Raw genomic sequence first — 20,594 nt, 5'->3', positions numbered from 1 at the left:
GCATGTGACATAACCTCTATTATTTTATATATTTGTTGTTTTTAACAATATATTTATTTAAAACATTTTTAAATCACAATAAATATATTTAATGCAATGAAACTTTGGTCTTTTTAAAAAATCTATATATTTAAAAATACAAGGCCTAACTCATTCTTTCACTCACTCATTCACTGGCTCATCAGTTATGAGTGAGTGAATGAATGAGTCAAGCCTTGTATTTTTAAATACATATGTATATAGATTTTTAAAAAAAAAGCCCAAAAAGTTGATCGTATCGTAACTGTGTGTAACTGAGGAGCCGCAGAACAAAGGGTATTTTTTCGATTTTTTTATAAATTGATTTTTTGGTATTTTTATAAAATTTGGGTTGAATTCTTCTAGAAAAAATCAATTTCCCAAAATTTTTAAATTTTCAAAAAAGTACCTTTTTTCTGCGACTCCTCCTCAACTAGTCTCTAAAGAAAAATATAAAAATATTTTCAAAGTTACTTTTAAGTAACGATAATATGTAAATTGACTTTCGGCCATTTTCACAATGTACGATTAAAAGTTAACGTGAAATTTAACCGCAAGTTAGGCTAATATGAATTTCACAATGTACGATTAATTCTTAACTGACACTATTTAACAACAAAGTTGCCGGTTAGCATCTTAATTGTAAGAAATATAATAAAAGAACATGGAAAAACATTTATATTTTTGTAATATTTATAATTTTTAAAAGTGTAAAGCGAAGAAAAGTAAATTTTGCCCGGATATTGCTCTTACAAACCAAACAACAAATGTGCACTTTTCCTTGTTGGTTTTCAGTAATTGTTGTTCAGTTTGTTCTGTAAATTTTACAGTTAGGTACCTTAATATTTTTGAGTTTTATACGTTTTTTTATACACTAAGAAAACACAAATTATTATTTTTTATGCCGTCTTTTAGACAATTTTTTATATTTCAATCTTTCATTACACTATTTTTCGTAAACAAATGTATGCAGTATTGCCATACTTTCTACTGAATGCTTTGGTTAAGTAATCAAATGATGGTGAAACGTAAATCGTTAACCGTTGGCTAAATGGTCCCCGTTAAACAAACCGACAATTAGTTAATTTTCCGGTTAAAATGAAATAATCGTACATTGTGAAAATGGCCGTTTGTCAGATAACATTAGTGGTGAGTAAAGTAGCTACTGCCTAAATATAATTAGACTCTCTGTACTTCAAAAATGAAATGCAAATGACATTGTTTCTGATTACGTTTTTACACTAATAGGATGTAAATTGCGTTCAGAATGATTATTACTAATAAATTATAAAGGGACACTGAGTGACAATACATGCCAATTATTGACTTTGCAATATATAACTTCTAGTAGGTAAAACAGTTACTCCCTAAAGTAACAAAATAAAAGTTTAAAGTTACTTCACCGTTCGAATTAATTAATTAATTAAATTTGAGCTTAATTCAGTTAAATCTTAATACGAAATTAAAAAATGGCAACCACTTATTTCATAAAACGATTCCCAACTTCGGATTCTTTTGTTTCATTTAAAAGCTCTTATTTTTTAAGAGTTCATTCACCGTTGAATTAAATCATAATGGAATTAATTCATAACATAATTCATTCATCCTTTGAATTATTTAATTTTTGTCAATTCAAATCTAATACAAATGTAATTAAAATATATTTTTTACATTCAATAGGTTTTTGTTTTTAATCATTTCTAAAATAAATTGAATTTTTGTAATAGTTTTGAATTGAAGAACAATTTTATTATTTTATAAACTTTGTTCAGTTATTTTGTAATGGATTTGATGAATTATAGAGAAGAAATGAATTCAATACTTTTTAGATAATAAGGAATTAATTCGTGCTGTATGGTTCAGTAGAATTGTTAAGAGAATATATTTAATTTGATTTTGAAAATTTAAAATTGAATTAAGAATTAATTCTTTCGCACCATTGCTCTAACTATAGATTATTACGTTTGATGCATAAAGTAACCAATTGACTTGTCATTTCATTACAAAGAGCACATATGTATGTGCCAAATTACCCAAAAATATATAAATTTGAGTCAGGCAAGTGATCAGACAGACCTTGGTAAAAATGTCTGTCTATAAGGGATATATTGATTACGTGAGCATTTTGATAGTTTTGAATTTATTTCGCGAATAGTTCTTTCACATTAAATTCGTTTTCTTAAAATGTATGTATGTATTTGCATGACTAGAAAATAATTACAGCTTGTAAAATATTTGCGAAATCTTTTGAAATTAGGTTAATTATTAATTTTTTTATAATTTTTGTGGCAATTTTTACAACGTATGTATGAGTATTAAAAAATATTGTATTTCAGGTTTCTTTCAAACATAAAAACACTTTTTTATTTTTCAACTCTTGGTATTTTGAGACAAAAAATAAATCTTAAAACAACTACTCATACACATAGATAAAGTAACCACTAGTTGCGTACACATGCCTGATGTGGTCAGTGAGAAAAAAACTTTATAAATGAAATTAATTGAAAAATTTGACTGTGACCTTAAAAGAACTCAGACAACCTTTCAAATTCAACACCGACCCTCCCTCATGTTCTACATGACTTTCATGTTGAAAATCATGTTTGTAGCTTGTTTTTACTCGGTATTATTTTTTGCTTCAATTTAATACAATATCATCTACAAGATGTTTTTATTTATACAGTCAATATACATATATCCGTTTAGTTAATTATAAGTATTTAAATATAAATAGAGAACAACTGAAAAAACGTTGTATTTTATTATAATTATTAATTAAAAAACTCCACTAACAAAAACGTTTATTAAACCTCAATAACTTCAAGGTCCAGGTATAAAAGTACAACAACAGTGAGAATAATGCAAAAAGAATTTAATAAAAAAGTTCATTACCACAAATGCATACATAATTGCCGAGAATAACTTTAAGTTTTTTTCAATTCTTTTTGCTGAATTTATGAGATTTTTTTACACTTAGATAATTTTGTGAGTGCGTTAAATGTTTATGCTGCCAATTTAAAAAATATATAATAATTTAATTTGCACTAGAAAATTGCATATCATTACTGAAGATATTTAGTTCCTAATATTATAATTTTTTTCATATTGGCTTTACCAATTTAAATTTTAAAGAGTTGCAGAAATTGTACTTTTCCAAGGTAATACAAATGTAAAAAGAGCAATAACAAAAGTTAATTAATCTGTAACTATATTGTATAGAACAATATAATCATTTAAAATCCTTTTTAAGCCATGTTTATAATAAAGAACTAGTTCCAAAATCTCTTTTGTGTACTTTTTTGAACAGAAAACTAAACTTTTCACAGTGTAAGCTCGAGTGAAATCAGGGATGGCAGTAAAGAATAATATTTAAAAATTACAATAAATTGTATTTCGTAATAGACGATATCGAGCCCTTAGCGCCAAATTATCGTAAGCGACAAAACACAAATTTTACAGGAGAAGGTTTTTTCGATTATTTTAAAATTTATACATAAAATTAAAAATGTTATGATGCGATATAATATAATTTCGTTCAAGATATTTGTCTATTTTTCAAAAATATTTATAACTTTTGACAATTAAAAATTCATGGAATACTTTATTGAAAAATATGACAAAAAATGTTTTTTATTGAATTTTTACATAGATAAAAATTTTTCGAATTGAAATAAAATTGTTATTTATGAATAGTTTTCAATGAAATTTCACAGTTATGTAAAATTTTCTATTCAAAATGGAAAAATAAAATCGAATTTTGAAATTTATTATCAGCAATCCCGCAATTCCCAAAAAACTGTTGAAAAATCCCAAAAATGGAAATTTTTAGTTTTTTGGCTATAATATCCATACCAGGGTAGGAGTTATCGGAACCCTTTACAAAATAATTAAAAGCATATTGGGCCATCTAAAATCGGTTACTATATTTTGATATCGAATATGCAATTTAAGAATTTTTGCCCTAAATTCTAATTTTACATAAAAAATAGGTGTTTTTTGAATGGACCTGGTCCCCTCGGTAAGAAAAAATTAATTTTTTTTTCAATTAAAATATTTTATGAGAACTTAGCTTTCAGAAAGTATAAATTCCTTTTACATCCTTTTAGAAATTTTTTGCGTTAACATAAAAAGAAAAAAGTTCTTTTTTCCCAAAAAATCTGCGAAAAATCGGCTTTTTAAAATTTTTTAAATTCAAATGAATATACCTTTGAACTTAGTCATTTTTTTTAAACAGTTCTTTTTCTATTTGACACATACATATATTGTTATTCTAATGAAAGAAAACTGGAGAAAATCGGAAAATATTTGGATACGCTGTTATCAAAAAACTGGAGTAGGTTGGGTAAAAATTTTGAAAATTTAATTTTCAAATGCGAATATCTCCTAAGCTATAAGAGATAATTGATAGCTACGACTAGGTCTTTTGTAGCGCTCGATGAAAAAATTTTACATGTGTAATTTTTTTGAAATCGGAACACAAACGAAGAAATAGGATAGTTTTAAAAATGTAACATACCCGAGGAGTCCTAGTTTGAGGAGCGTTGGTCGCGACCCTGGTGGGCCCATGTTGTCGAGTTTAAGTTCTGAACGTGGACCTCACGTTCAGAACTAAAATGTAAACATTGACTTACGATAAAATCTTACCCCCTATAATTTTGAAGTTATTAACAATTTTGATATTCTGTGAACGCTAAAACATCAGTCGGTCCATAACGTTTTAATTTTTGCAATAAAAAAAAAATTTGAAAATGTCGCTTACGATAATTTGGCGCTAAGGGCTCGATATGTTGGTATGTATGCTGATGAGTTGGAGATGTTCTGTTTTTAATTTGTCCATCTAAAAACCAAATGCTGAAAATTAGCTGATAACGTTTGGTGGAACGCGAAGAACTCAGGAAAACATTTAGCTTAAACACTATAATTTATTTCCCAATGAATAAATAAACAGTTGTAACAATTTTATACTACTAAACTGCTTTTATTTGCAATCAAAAGTATCCGGTTTATTTAAAGGAAATAAACCACCGTTTTTAAAAGGTAAAAACGTAACAATATATTCATCATTAATAAATGTTTACCAGAGCTGAAAACCGAGAGCTTTGAAAATATTTGACTTCGAATTTCTTTTATATGAAATTAACTCGTGTGCTAATTTTTATATTGAATCAGTTGAAATCGAAAACATTTGGTTGATATATTACAGAGTTTTCTCCGATTCTTGAGATGAAATTATTAATATGAATAATCTTCTACGAAATAATGTTATGTTTTCCATATAAGGAATGAGAAAAAATAGTTGTGAGAACCCCTGGTTCAGATTTGGTATCCAAGTATTAATATTTTCAAAAAATTAAAAAAATAAATGGAACACAAACCAATAAAAATACATAGTTGATATAATTCATTTACCCAGCGATGTTTAAATATAAAATATTTTGACATCGTTTACCAATTATAAATTTAAAAAAAATTTTAACAGTTGTACCTATTTTGGGTTAGCGTGGGGACAGATTTGAAATTGGTGGATTTCTATTTCGAGGAAATTTAGTTTTTGGCTATAAATTTGTTAACATAATTTACTTAAAAAACTTTTCGTAGACTATTTTCTAATATTTAATTTCTGATTGTTTCTTTGGATTGCTAATTTACGATTTTTAAATCATATTTGTAAATTATTTGAAGTCTTCCGAAAGTTCATTTCCACAGATAGGCGGAAACCGCTATATTAGTAAATATGTAATTTATTGGGTAACATGGTGAAAAGTATAAAAAAACAATATAAGCAAAAACTTTGCATAATTCAAATTTATTTATAGAAGCGTAAAGTGAACTAAATGAAGTATAATAGTAGTTAATTCTCCATCCCTGTACTGAAACTAAAGAAAAGACTCAGTTAAGCTTTCAGACAGAGCTTAATGCATTAAGAATTTCATTTAACTACTTACTCACTGTGCTGGCGACTTATTGATACTAGTTACAGTTGTGACTCACGGTAAAAAACCGACAGACTATTAAAAGCGCAATAAAAAATAAAACCGTCAAAATCAAAAACCATCTTCTTTAAGATATATTTTGGTGGCAAATGCAGATACATAGATACTCGTAAATATGAAACAGTGTGGGATCTTAAACCGCATTGTTTTGTGGTTGGACAGACGAAATTATTCATTTCTTTCATTCTTTTCCGTTGGTACTCACTGGATGACTGACCACAACTCATTATGGCACGAGTAATACTCTCATTTATTTATTTATCTATCAGTATTCTTTGTTTTATTTTGTATTGTTGTTGTTTGTTTTATATTGTATTGTTGTTGTTGGGTATCTCAAACAAAATCACAACAATACTTTCAACATTTTGTAAAAGGTTTAATATATTTAAAACTAGTCGTCGTTGTAAAAACAAAGAACATATGTTTTCTTATTTTCTTTTTTTTATTTTAATTTTTTTTATACATTTCGAATAAAATAAACACAGATACTTTTTTACCCATACTATGAATTTTCTGTCTACTTTTTTTTATTTTCAATTCCCTAAATTGTTGCATTGACTCATTCAAGTTCAAAGAAGAAAATAAAGATGAACATTTATATTTTTTATGCCACAATTCGTGGAATAAGTAGTTGCCTCTTTATGTCACTTTTTTACAATCACACTCACTTGCACTCAGTAAATGCGGTACTTTTTGCCAAACTGTATTTTAATTTTGTGTAATTTTTTATACTCTTTGCTACATATAATCAATGGGGAGGAAATAATGCCTTTTTATTGATGTTTATTATAATACTTAGTACGATCTAAAAATATTTGTATCCCTTTGTTGCAATTATTATATCATTCACCATAAGGGCTTTTAAAATTAGTTTGAAAATGTAAAATTTGGTATTGAGATTTGCATGAAATTTTATGATTTTCTGGTATTAAAACTATTTACAATTGGATTTTTTTCCACATTTAATTTTTAAAAAGTTTTCAAAAATATTTCTACTTTGACCAGAAACTAAAACTTCAAATAAAATGTTCAACCTCTAAACGTTATCCGATTTTGATTTTTAGAACAATTTAACAAAAAATCGTAAAAGTTCAAATAAAGGGCCACCCTATTATGCATATGGGCAATTCCACGAGAATGACAACCACGACTGAACACACAAAAAACCTTAAAAGTGTTTTTCAAGATGATATAAATAGGAGAAAACACTAAAATTGTACTATGTGAAGGTATTTAGAGCTTATTACAACATTTTAAGGTTAAAAATAATAGTTTAAACTGACCATATTTAATTTCTTAATTTAATTAGTATGTTTTAGGCTAAGATGGCGGTGAAAATGAAATGATATTGGCTCTGATGGTTTTTTTACTATTATCAAATTGTTTATTGAAACCGTATTGTTATTTATTTTTTTAGTTTTTTAATACATATCTATATTAACAGAATATATATTGTTTTACTATAAGAGAAAAATATGTCGCGTACGATATTAAATCTTTTTTATTATAATACCATTGTAGAGGAAAAATTTAAATTTTTTTAAATTTCGAACAAATTTACCTGGGCATTAACTTTAATTATTCGTAACTTATGAAAGTGATGTCAGATTTCATTGATGTAAAAAATGTATTCATGATTTAAATGAAATCTTCAGAGACACTTTTAGAAATGTAAAAAAGTGCAAATAACACAGGGCAAACAAATGGAACAAATTTTTGATGTTTTTCACAATTTGATGTATTGTGGTTCTACTAGTACAAATATGGTACACATTTTAAATTCTATGGAGAGGCTGTACACATTTTAAATTCTATGGAGAGGTTGTACACATTTTAAATTCTATGGAGAGGTTGTTTTTAAAAAAAATTTAAGTAAAATTGTGATTTTTTTAGACGTTTCTCCACTTAATTAATGATTACTTAAAAAGGGGTTAGTCCGATTTTACTAAAGTAAACTTGTTAATTGACTCAGTAGTTTCGGAGTTGTAATAACAAATTCAAGCAAAAAATTAAGTGAATTCACTCATATTCATTACAATTTTTTTTTAAAATGAGCGAATTTACTTAATTGTGAATAAATTCAATAAGAATCCATCGATTTTTGTAATCAATATCTCACTTTATTCCCTTTAAATGTGGCTTTGCGATAAAGCAATAAGTCTGAACAATTTCTGCCGATTTTCGATTTTCATGAGTTTTTTAAAACAAAAAAATTTTTTTTAAAACAAAAAATTATAATCATTTTGTTATTATAACTCCGAAACTACTAATCCGATTGCAACGATTAAAGGTTATGTAAATCTAAACTTTACTAAGTTTATTTTAATAACATCAGAATAACCCTTTTTAAGTTATCACTAATTATGTGGAGAAATGTCTAACAAAATTTATAATTTCACTTAAAAATTTAAAAAAAATAAAAAATCGATCCAGAATTGAAAAATTTGACCTTTTTTATAATGGTTAGTCAAGCCTTTTTTGGTGTTGACCTGTGTAATCTTAAAAATGATTAAATTGAACAAATTAAATTTTAACAAATTCTAGTGAATGATAGTGTAGGGAAATATATATTCGGCATTATCCAAATATGTTTCTTACTTGATTTACTGTTGAAGTTTTATGTACAATGTACTCGAACATACTTTTTAATATTTTATGCTTGAATAATACTGCAGATGACAAGATTTTATTTAGGTTGTTTTTATTTTTTTGCATTCGTTCCTTTTAAGTGTCATTATGAATCATAAATCTTTTATAAACTTTCAGAAACAAAACAACGTATATTCAAGATGCATTGGAAAACTGTAAAAGGAAATAAAATCAAAAACAAAAATTTGAGACAGCAATTAATTATAAATTTAACGGTCATGTTTTTGTTTCAAATATTTGAAATGTACATACATTCATATATGTTAGATCTTATTGTTGTAAAAGTTCTTTCTTACTTTCCGGAAGAATTAAAAATACATACATATGGTCATATGTAAATAATACAAACATCACAATATTTTATTTATTTTCTTAATCACGGCAGAAAATCTCAGATAATCGGTGCTGAAATTGTTTGTTTAAATTTTAAGGTCATCAAACTTTGACAAGGCTGTTTATGTTTTCTTTTATTTTTGTCTAAATGCTTACATACGTCACTTGTTGGGGCTCAACGACAGGCAAGAAAAACAACAAAAACAAGTGGTGAAAAGAAATGCAAAACGAGCCCACAACAAAATAAATTTTCAAAAATATTCCAAATCATAAATTTTCAATACAAAAGAATTTGCCAATTTTTCAGCACACGTTTAACACACACAGGGCCTGAACCGCATAATATGGACTGATGAAGCAGTTTGAATTAATTTATAATTGTGTGTCCATGCTGAATACGAACTGAAAGTAATAGGTACATAGTTAATGTAAACAAGTAAGAGAGCTATATTCGGCTGTGTAGAATCGTATATACCCTTCACCAAATTATACTTCAAAATAACATTTTTAGTTAAACAAAATTTAACAATGTTTTAACAATTTTTTTTTTCGAAATTTTTTTTTTTTTTTAATTTTTAAAAATTTATATTTTTGTCATAAATTTTTTTGTTAAAAAATATTTTCCCGATTTTGACCCATTGTAAGTCCAACTTACTGTAGCCTTATATGTATATGTACATCGTAGCAATGGGCTTGGAAATATCTATAATTGGATATCCATATTGTCTATATTAACTTAGTAATCCAGATATAGATCAAAAATCGAGGTTACCCTATTTACTTTCTAAATCGTCGTTGTTATGGCTGAGATATAAACAAAACCCAGTATCTCGGTTCTTGTAAATTTTTCAGATCGCGTTTACTATCTAATAAAGTTTATAGTTGCGAGTACAAAAACTTTTAATTATTAATTAGGCGCTGGTTTTAATTTGGAAATAGTTTTGCTTATATGGAGAAAATTTGGAAAAAGAACTCATACAAGTAAATAAAAATTATTGCTTAACCCACATTATAAGCTTTAATTTAGCGCATAACAAAACTCTTCATGTGATCAAAATCCGGTGATAATTTTCATTGAAAACTGGCGTGATTCCCTTAAAATCGGGGTCGCCATTTCAAAATAGGGTCAAAAGAAAATTTATACAAGATCTGATTTAATCAGATTTGTCCCTCTTACAAAAATAAATGAAACTAGATACGTCCTTTCTACATTAATCCAACAATACGTGGATTTGTTTCTATTAAATAAATTAACAATGAATTTATTTCATTATCAACGTGTGTCCATTTGGTAAATGTTGAATGTTGTTTGTTGATGCATTCAGACAGAATGTTTTATGTTGCAACGAACTTCCGTGTATGTGATGAGACAACAATTCAAAATGCATGTTTAACGAAATAATGAATTTAATTTTAACAATTAAGACGAACCTTCGTCTCTAGACACATACGCAATAAATTAAATAATTTTCATGTAAAATATTAACAAATTTTTATTAATTTAATTATAATTGAAACGTTAAATTAAATCTGCAAACAAAAAAATTATAAAAAATAACCGACGCTCAGCTCGTACGCGTTCAGAATTAATTCAATTTAAGACATACAAAAAATTAACCAGAAATAATTGAGGGAATAAAAACTGAAACATACACTCGAACTGGATGTCCATAAAATAAATGTATATAGTATTGTATATGAACATTAGAGTGCTCCAAGATTGTATGGACGAAAAAAACTTTCTAGGTACAGGCCGTCCCCCCCTCTAGAATTGTTCTATGTATTGTAGAAACACGTTGTGTCAAATATTAGGATGATAGGATAACGTTAACTGGTGGCGCAACGACGCTGAAGTTTTGAGGTGCATTTACAAGGGGAAAATACGCAATTTTTTCAGTTTTTGTAAAAATTTTGCCATTAAATAATGACTTTTACAATTTAATTTAAAAGAATCGAAATGTGTACGTAATTGTCGTTATAATAAGATATAAAAGACAAACATTGGTGAAAAAATGTTAAAGTTATTAAAAAATCGCCAGGCCATTAACATGTCTCAGGCCACTAGAACAAGAAATTTATGAACAAAATTAACATATTTTGAGAAATATTAAAATAAAAGCTTATTTTTACTTAAAATATATCCATATTTACTTGTATATGAGTTTTTGTCCTCGTAGGATACCGTTAACCTATTCGCAGGTATGACCAAAAAAATTAAATTTTTTTAACGGCAGTTTCAAAACTCCAATTTCAAATTTTTAAAAATTTTGTCAAACAAATTTCAGAATTTTTTGATCATCACGTGGGGATTTATTAACAACATAATAGGGAATAAAAATGTGGAAAAAGTATGTCAATACCTCCTATAGTTTTTCCGTACCTGCGATATAAATTTTGCGATTTTCGAGAAAAACTAATTTTTTGGCCAAATTTTGGGGAATGACCAGAATTTCCTTACTGTAATGATTTTTAAGTAAAAGCTATTCAGAATAATATAGTCCAGGTAATTTTAAATATAGTCTGAAAGTTTTACTAAAATCGGAAAACTTTAACCCTTAAATCGTGAAGGTCAAAGGTCAATTTTTTCAATATTTGGAATTTCTCATGGAAAGATAGCGAAATATTATATATTTTTGGGCCGATTTTGATGAAACTTAAGAAAAATATAAAATGAAGTCTAGTATTCACAATAACAGTACAAAAATGGAAATTAACCCTTAAGAGTACTTGGGGTCAAAATGAATGTGTTTTTCGTGATTTTAAAAGTTGAGGGTCATTTGGACCCCAAGTGCTATTAAGGGTTAATTTCCATTTTTGTACTGTTATTGTGAATACTAGACTTCATTTTATATTTTTCTTAAGTTTCATCAAAATCGGCCCAAAAATATATAATATTTCGCTATCTTTCCATGAGAAATTCCAAATATTGAAAAAATTGACCTTTGACCTTCACGATTTAAGGGTTAAAGTTTTCCGATTTTAGTAAAACTTTCAGACTATATTTAAAATTATCTGGACTATATTATTCTGAATAGCTTTTACTTAAAAATCATTACAGTAAGGAAATTCTGGTCATTCCCCAACATTTGGCCAAAAAATTAGTTTTTCTCGAAAATCGCAAAATTTATATCGCAGGTACGGAAAAACTATAGGAGGTATTGACATACTTTTTTCACATTTTTATTCCCTATTATGTTGTTAATAAATCCCCATGTGATGATCAAAAAATTCTGAAATTTGTTTGACAAAATTTTTAAAAATTTGAAATTGGAGTTTTGAAACTGCCGTTAAAAAAATTTAATTTTTTTGGTCATACCTGCGAATATGTTAACGGTATCCTACGAGGACAAAAACTCATATACAAGTAAATATGGATATATTTTAAGTAAAAATAAGCTTTTATTTTAATATTTCTCAAAATATGTTAATTTTGTTCATAAATTTCTTGTTCTAGTGGCCTGAGACACGTTAATGGCCTGGCGATTTTTTAATAACTTTAACATTTTTTCACCAATTTTTGTCTTTTATATCTTATTATAACGACAATTACGTACACATTTCGATTCTTTTAAATTAAATTGTAAAAGTCATTATTTAATAGCAAAATTTTTACAAAAACTGAAATAATTGCATATTTTCCCCTTATAAATGCACCTCAAAACTTCAGCGTCGTTGCGCCACCAGTTAACGTTATCCTATCATCCTAATATTTTACACAATGTGTTTCTACAATACATAGAACAATTCTAGAGGGGGGGACGGTCAAAATTCGCAATTTTATTTTTTTGGAGCACTCTAATGAACATAGTATGTATATGTACATAATCAAATTTAAAAGCAATTAATTCAACTAATAAAATGAACAATGATGGACAAATATGCACAAAACAAAATTAAAATAAAACAATAATAAATGGATTTGAAAAATATAAAAATTAAAATAAATAAACGGGTGGACGGACGGACGGGTGGATGGATAGATGGGCAAGCAGACCAACTGACCGGCTGTTTGTGTAACGAGTGCTGAAAGAATTTTAATCGATTGTCAAACAGTACGTCTCTCTGGTCTTAAGAACAAACGAATGAAGGAAAGAATGAATGAATGTAGAAAAAATATTTGTCTGGTCTGAATGTTGTTTGCCGACAATTTATGCCATTATGGATACTTATTTCCATGGTAATGGATTTTCGGTTTATTTTGTATTATTCTTTATTTAAATTTAATTTGTTTACTTTTAAGGAGCAAATAAATAAAAATGCTTAATACTTAGTTATGGTGGGCGACACATACACAAAAGTCACTCTATGTTATCCATGGTAACCCTTAAATATTTGTAGTAACATTTAATTTTTAGGACAGAATATCAAAAGAGTTATTTGAATCATTGCTAGAGACTATTATGTTTACTGCATTTTTGAAAGAAAACATGGAGTTATTTTGATTGAAACTTTCTTTTTTATTTTACAGTGTGTCAACAAAACTGATTCGACATTTTTGTTAATTGTATTATAGTAGTTTTTGTCAAATTTTCTCCTCCAAAAGAATATTGTATATATGTATATAGAAATTTTGTTTAAATAGAAATTTATTATTAAGCTTAAAAAGAAAAATCTTGAACACTTAAATATGTAATTTAATTAAAATGAAAATGTAAATTATGAACAAATAAATAAAATATAAAATATAATAGTAGAGTTAATTGTATTATTTTGTATGAATAAAACTATGTATAACTATTTGATGAAAAATAAGTTTTTAACAATTTTATAACAAGAAAAATGGTACGAAAGGGTACTTGTAATTACTGAACAATTTACTTTTTCTAACATCTGCATTACTGTTAAATAGCTTAGTAATGTCTTACATATAATCTGATATAAGCACTTGTTTACGAAATTCAAAATTAATTCATAATAAAATGCATTCAATCTTTGAATAATTACATTTTTGTTAATTCAAATCGAATGAAAATTGTTTTTCAATATCTTAGAAAATAAATAAAGAACAATTTTAAAGAAAATTTGTAATAGATTTAGTTAGATCTAGCAGAAGGCGTTATTACTAAAAATGTGATATTAATCGATTTGTTTTTAAATTATTAAAATTTCTAACTATTCAATTATTCATTTCTTTCAATAATTAAAATCGAAATTATTCAATTAATTTTGAATATGAATAATCAAAATGTTTGATTAATTGAATAACACAGGGCAACAAAATCGAAAAAATTTTAGATGCATTTTAAACCACTACACAATTTTGATGTATTGTCTTTCAAATAGTACAAATTAAAATAAAACTTAAACTGAACAATTTCTACCGTTTTCGATTTTTCATGATTTTTTTAAAACAAAAAAATGCTATTTGCAAGTAAAAAATTTATTTTTTGCTTATATTTTTTGTTATAACACCGAAACTACTGAGCCGATTGAAAATTTGAACATAGCATGGGGAAAATGTTTTCAGAATTCAATCATTCAAAAGAAGAACAATAACTAATCAATTTTATGTATATCAAACAAAAAACTAAAATTTTGATATTAAGCAATAAACCATAACAATTTCTGTCATTTTCGATTTTCCATGATTTTTTTAAAACAAAAAAATTTGCTATTTTCACCTAAAAAATATGTATTTGTTTCAATTTCTTATTATAACTCCGAAATCACTGAGCCGATTGAAACGCAATATATAAACCTATTAAAGATTATATTAATCTCAACATTTCAAAGTCTATTTTAATAAGATCGGACTAACCCTTTTTGAGTTATAATTAATTATGTGAAGAAATGTCTAAGAAAATTTATAATTTTACTAAAAATTTAAAAAAAAAATAAAATCTATCCATAGAATTGAAAAATTTTACCATCTTTGTAGACTTATCGCACTTCCCTAGTAAAAACAGAAATTGTGCATATTACTAGAAAGTAAGCAGTTATAAAGCAGATGATATATAAACAATTACACGACTACATCTAAGTAATGCAGGCATTATGTAGTAGTCATTAAAAAGTAAGTTATCGAGTAATTGCTAATCATTACCAAGTATTGCTGTATATTGAATTTTTAGTAAAAATGTTTACATTTTTGTCTTCTCAAAAATTAAATATGTAACGAAAAATGTCGATAAAAAAATAAATGTTTGAACCTTTTATCTTTCGATAATTTTCCATGGCCATAAACAATTTAAAGTTCTCCAACAATTCTCCACAATTTCGAAATTTGCTTTACTTTAACTTCTATATTGGTTCTAAATCTGTTAATAATTTTATTAAAAATTTTAGGCAAATTTTTATAATTTTTGATCTAATTTTTAGATAATGGATCGTATATTTTTTTCCCTAGAAATCTGTTTCTCATCAACACAGGCTATAGCATAAAAGAAAGATTAATTGAAAATAATAAATATAAAATGGAAGAGATCCTTCATTAAGGGACGATTTTTAGAGTAAATATCCTGCGTTCATAATAAAATGGATTTTAAGCAAATATATTAAAAATTAGGTACATTATCATTACTAAAGGTATGGTCGGTCACACATGGCAAATATTTGCTAAATAAAGCGTAACCACTTTTTGTAGCACAAAATTGTTTGACGTGTTTACTTTTATAAGTGTTTTGTAAGATCAAACAGCATCAAATAAATAAAACTAAATTGTTTCTTTTGAATCATCCTAAGTAAAATAGGTTTTTGAAATTAATAAAAGAATTCAAATACATTTTATTTAGTGATTACGTATTTTTCGTCAAATATTTACCATGCGTGACCATACCTTAAGAGAAGAATATTACAAAAGTTAGAACAAAAGTTATATACAATTGAAACTGCACAATTTTACAGCATTCTTATATAAGTGAACCATAGAAAATTTAGGAAGTTTAGGGCACTTCAAATGTTATATTATCACTGAGAACTCGTGTACAAAATTAGATATATAGAGTTCGTCATTTTTCAGACTTTTTTCATTCAATATTTTTAATACAAAATTAAGCAAAACAAAATTACAAATTTTCAAATACTCGCTCATAATTCAATAATGTTTTTGTTTCATTCAAATATTTAAGAGTTCTGACTAAGTAATAGCTGAAAAAATCCGTAATTCGTTTTGGAAGAGAACGTTTTTATATCAGAATATATATATCTGTGAACTTTTGAAAAAACAACTTAAGTCGAATTTCAAATTTTTCAGGAGACCGCAAAAACTGTTGAATTTATCGATCAATATTTTATTAGTTGTCCTTGAAGAACTTTATTCTTTGTCTCATAATTTTGTCAAAAAACGGATCGTTTTGAAAAGTTCGTTTTATTATAAAAAACTAAGATATTTTCTAAGATGTTTTGTCCAAACTCCACAGATATTTAAACAGATTTAAACCATTATTATTTAATTATTTTCTCTATATATGAATATCTTTAGAAGTTTTAATGTTAATCATCTTAATAATTCCTATAAGAAGTCAACATTCAATGTGTATTAAGTTCCATTTTGACACCCGGAGAAAGTAGCATTGCTAATAAAATAATTCATTCTAAAATACGAAATTTTTATCTTATGGCTGAACAATTTTCTGTTGCTAGTACCAAAACCTTTTATTAATTTAATCGAATCATTTGATTGGCAACAAATCATAACGAATCCGTGTTGTCTGTGCAGAAATAATACAGCATATTTAAAAACTTATAAAAAAAATTCCCGGAATTAGTCCCGAATAGGAATTCTAGTACGATACCTTGTCGAATTTTTCCCAGGTTTGAACAAATTTTTAATTATTATGACTACAGTACATAACATATATAGTTTCGATCACAACAACGAATTCATCATTTTATAGACTGCTAATTGGGAATACAGTGGGACGTGTTAATTATTGGTATGACTTTTTCGTTCCACCTTAAATGGGGAAGATTTGTATTTTTTCTTTAGTATTTGTGTTTCTTTCTGGTTTTCTATGCAACTATTTGCTTTTGTTGTTATTTTTGTAATATCAAGTTAAATATTTGTAGATGATAAATTTCATCAGTTTTTTGTTTTTTTGTTTGTGTGTTTTCAATATATTTTTGTTGTTGGTGCATTGGTGGTGGTGACAAACTTACCTCGAGGTACGCATGACAATTGTGTATCCAAAATATGAGCTTCGAGTTTGAGGTTTAAAAAATTTTAACTGGGGTCCAGTGATGACTATTTGTGGCTTTGGTGCATAGTTAAAGGTGTGCGTTGAGGTTAATAAACTTATAAATAGACCACATAAAATTAAACATTGCACTTGGAATATTTGAGCAGACATTTTTGACTTTTTTTCTTTTATTCTATTCTATACTATTTTATTTGTTTTCTATTTTTTTTTTTTTGGAAAATATTTAACGATAATATTATTTAATTTTCTTATCTTCTTTTAAGTAAAAATTTAGAACTTGATCACGTTTTATAACGTTTATTATTTTCGTTTTTCGAATGAATTGATTTTGATATTTTGTATTGATAACTTAGGTTTCATTTCGTAATTTCAATTCTTTGATGCCAACACAGTAAACTGAAATTACACAAAATTTGTCATTTATATTTAAGCACTTTTTCTCATCTTCCCATGAATTCAACCAACAAATCGGATGTGGATTATTATATTCTCATTTATCACATTCAGTAGATATAATTTTTTTTATGTTTTAATTCATTTATTTTATAATTTTGTTGAATTTTTTTTCACGCACTAAATTGTTACTTAAATAATTTTTTTTATTACTGACTGCTGTTGGTTGGGTTGAGTTGTTTGTTGTTTAGTGTAGTGGTGGTGTCGTTTGCTTGTTTATTTCGCTGATGTCGTTGTTGTTGTTGCATGTACTATTTTTATACTGTAGACAATCTTGTAGATTCAATTTATACGTATTTATCTTGTATATTTTATTTCTTAGTTGTTTTTCTCTGCTACACTTACGCGTCAGTCCATTTAGTTACTATGTTTTAGTTTTCTTATTTTTTATAAATATTTCTTTAGCTACTTGGCACTCGTTCACGTACATAAACACACACCATACTAGTGCTACTTACTTCGCCGGCAACCGAAATCAAAATAAACATCAATTGTTTTGTCAGAAATGCTCTAAGCTCCGCTTATTGCTGCTCTGTTCACTTCAGTTCAGTTTAGTTCACTTCTGCGCTGCTCTGCTGTGTTCTGCTCTACAATTGCTGCGCTGTGTGTGTTTGTTGTTGTTTTTTTGTGCCTTCGCTGTCGTTGTGCTCTTGCATTTCGTACTAATAGTTGTTGTATCGAGTGGTATTCATAATTGGTGTGATTGTGTACGTTTGCGTTTTTTTCACATATGGGCCATTCCATAGTTCTGTCTTACTGCTGGAGAATTAAATGATGTGACCTTTTTTGTGTCACTTAAAATTATCTTTTAATTCAGAAGTTCGGATCACCACAAATGTTATGGTCGGTAAATTTGCCCACATTTTTCGAAGCACTTTTGCCGCTACGAACATCATTTTTTTGGTTTTTAACTAAGAGATGAGGATCAGCATTCCGATCTTTTCTGTTGAACTTCCTAATATGTTATGTTCTTGACGTTAAATAACTGTGTACAGCTATTTAATAAAACGATACAGAAATTCATTATACACGTTTGTAGTATATTAGAATAAGTTCCATGTACATACACAGAGAAAACAGATTCGTGATAGCAACCGAATTTGTAGCCAATCGAATGATTCTATCTTAGTGACCGAATTTTACAGTTGTGACTACAATATTTTGTAAGGGGTAACTAAAGTTTGGTTGCCTCAACTGAAATTCTTCTTTATCAACTTTCTGTTGTTAGAACTGAAAAATTCTATGTGTGCAACCGAATCATTCGATTGGCAACAAATTCGGTTGCTATCACGAATCTGTTTTCTCTGTGTACATATTTGAAATTTAAATTCGAAATATCACGAAAATATTTTTTTGATTTTTATATAAAATTTTTGGAAATCAATATTCGAGAATTTCAAAGCAGATATTATTTAAATTACGAGAAACTTTAGCAATCCATTTAAAAACTGCGAAAAAGATAATTGCCAAATATCAAATAAATTTATTAGGGATTCGAATTATTCGATTTTCTAAAACGAATAATTCGAATAAGAGATTTTAACTTGTTAGAATAATTCGATCACACGTTTAAAATTAATCGAATTATTCGAATAATTTAATTTTTTTTTTAAAAAGTAAAGAATGATGTTTTGATGTAGGTTTTTTAATATTTTATTGTTAAAGGAAAACAAAAAATAACGTTAAAGTACAATATACACGTATTAAGAACTTTTTTATGTCGTTCATTAATTCGGGTTTTAAATTGAGTAAATAATTCTTTAGTAAATTAATTATTCACTATTTCTAAATTATTTATAACAAATTGTATTATACATCAAGCTCTATCAACGTTGCCAAATATTTGGTTAATAAAGTGTTCTTGGGGAATTACACAATACAGGAAATCTGTCCAAAGTTTGATATCATTGTCAGTGAACGTGGCTAATTTGAAGTCAGGCAGTGCATCATTTACGCATTTACAAATACGCAAAAGTTTATTACCATGTTAGACAAAGATGTTCAACGATGTTCAAAATCATGTATAAGACGAACACCATACTTTTCTTACAACAAAATATTAGTTTGCAATATTTTTGTTTATCATTCGATTTATTAAATATTTTGCAACACTTACTTACGCGGTTAATAGAGTAACTTCGGGTAATGTGGACTACCGTTTTGTTTTTTCTAAATTTTGGCCACAATATACACTGAATCAATTAAGTCTCCGTACAGACATACTCATAATATAAACTAGCAATTTATGGTCACTTTTCAATACATATTTAAATCTTTTTTTAATTCATTTTATAAAAAATAGTATAAACTAGAAATCAACATAAAAAAATACAAACATATTCGTAAGAAATTATTCGATTAATCGAACGATCATTAGTCGAATGAATACCCTATTATTTATACTATCTCTAAACCATGACATACATATCGATGGCTTAAGTAACTTTCAGTTACTTTACAGGAGAAGGAAAAAACTCAATAAAATCTAAAAGTGAAAGCCAAAACTAACAACAAAAATTGAGTAATATATCAAAAACAACTTTTAGACTACTTGTTTGTTTTAATATAAACCAAAAAATATGCATTTAACATTAAATGAGTTCGCGCTTTTTCTTTCAAATTATTTTTGAAATGAGTTATGGTTTATTTTTAATTACTGTAAATCTCTTATTCGTCAACATAGGAAACTAAATTTTTTTAAAGGAGGTGTACTTGAGTTTATCTACCAGAATATGTAAAAAAAACCCGATTTTGAAAATCAACGAGATACGACCTTTCTATATTAAGCCGTCGATATATAAAAAAATTTCCTATCTTTAATAAAATTGCCAAAAATTCATAATCTGTTTTTGCTCCCCTAAAATCTTGTGATTTCGAAGATAGAGGTTTTTGAATATAAACCCTAACTATATTTTATCTCATTGAATATTAGAATGAATAGTCACTTACACATTATAAATTATAATTTATTGGGCTTGATGTCAGATTTATAAAACCTTTTTTTGAAATT

At 26.8% G+C, this 20,594-nt stretch overlaps 1 protein-coding gene and 1 long non-coding RNA gene across 2 annotated transcripts in view; both read right to left on the bottom strand.

Moving 5' to 3' along the window:
• LOC135962387 (integrin alpha-PS3-like) overlaps nt 1-17,531 on the bottom strand; it is a 32,178-nt gene extending 14,647 nt beyond the window's left edge. The window contains exon 1 of the mRNA XM_065514296.1: nt 17,091-17,531. Coding sequence (XP_065370368.1) covers nt 17,091-17,281 — 191 coding nt within the window. The 5' untranslated portion in view covers nt 17,282-17,531. The remainder of the gene's footprint in view (nt 1-17,090) is intronic.
• LOC135959654 (uncharacterized) lies at nt 5,806-6,218 on the bottom strand. Its single transcript, XR_010576552.1, has 2 exons — nt 5,964-6,218; nt 5,806-5,894 (listed from the first exon to the last, which is right to left on the bottom strand). It is a non-coding gene; the product is annotated as an uncharacterized LOC135959654 (long non-coding RNA).
• Nucleotides 17,532-20,594: the final 3,063 nt, after the last annotated feature.

The sequence above is a fragment of the Calliphora vicina genome, chromosome 5 (genome assembly GCF_958450345.1).
Source record: "Calliphora vicina chromosome 5, idCalVici1.1, whole genome shotgun sequence".
NCBI lineage: Eukaryota > Metazoa > Arthropoda > Insecta > Diptera > Calliphoridae > Calliphora > Calliphora vicina.
Note: the sequence above shows the minus strand (reverse complement) of the source record. Positions and strands in the feature narration are given on the sequence as shown.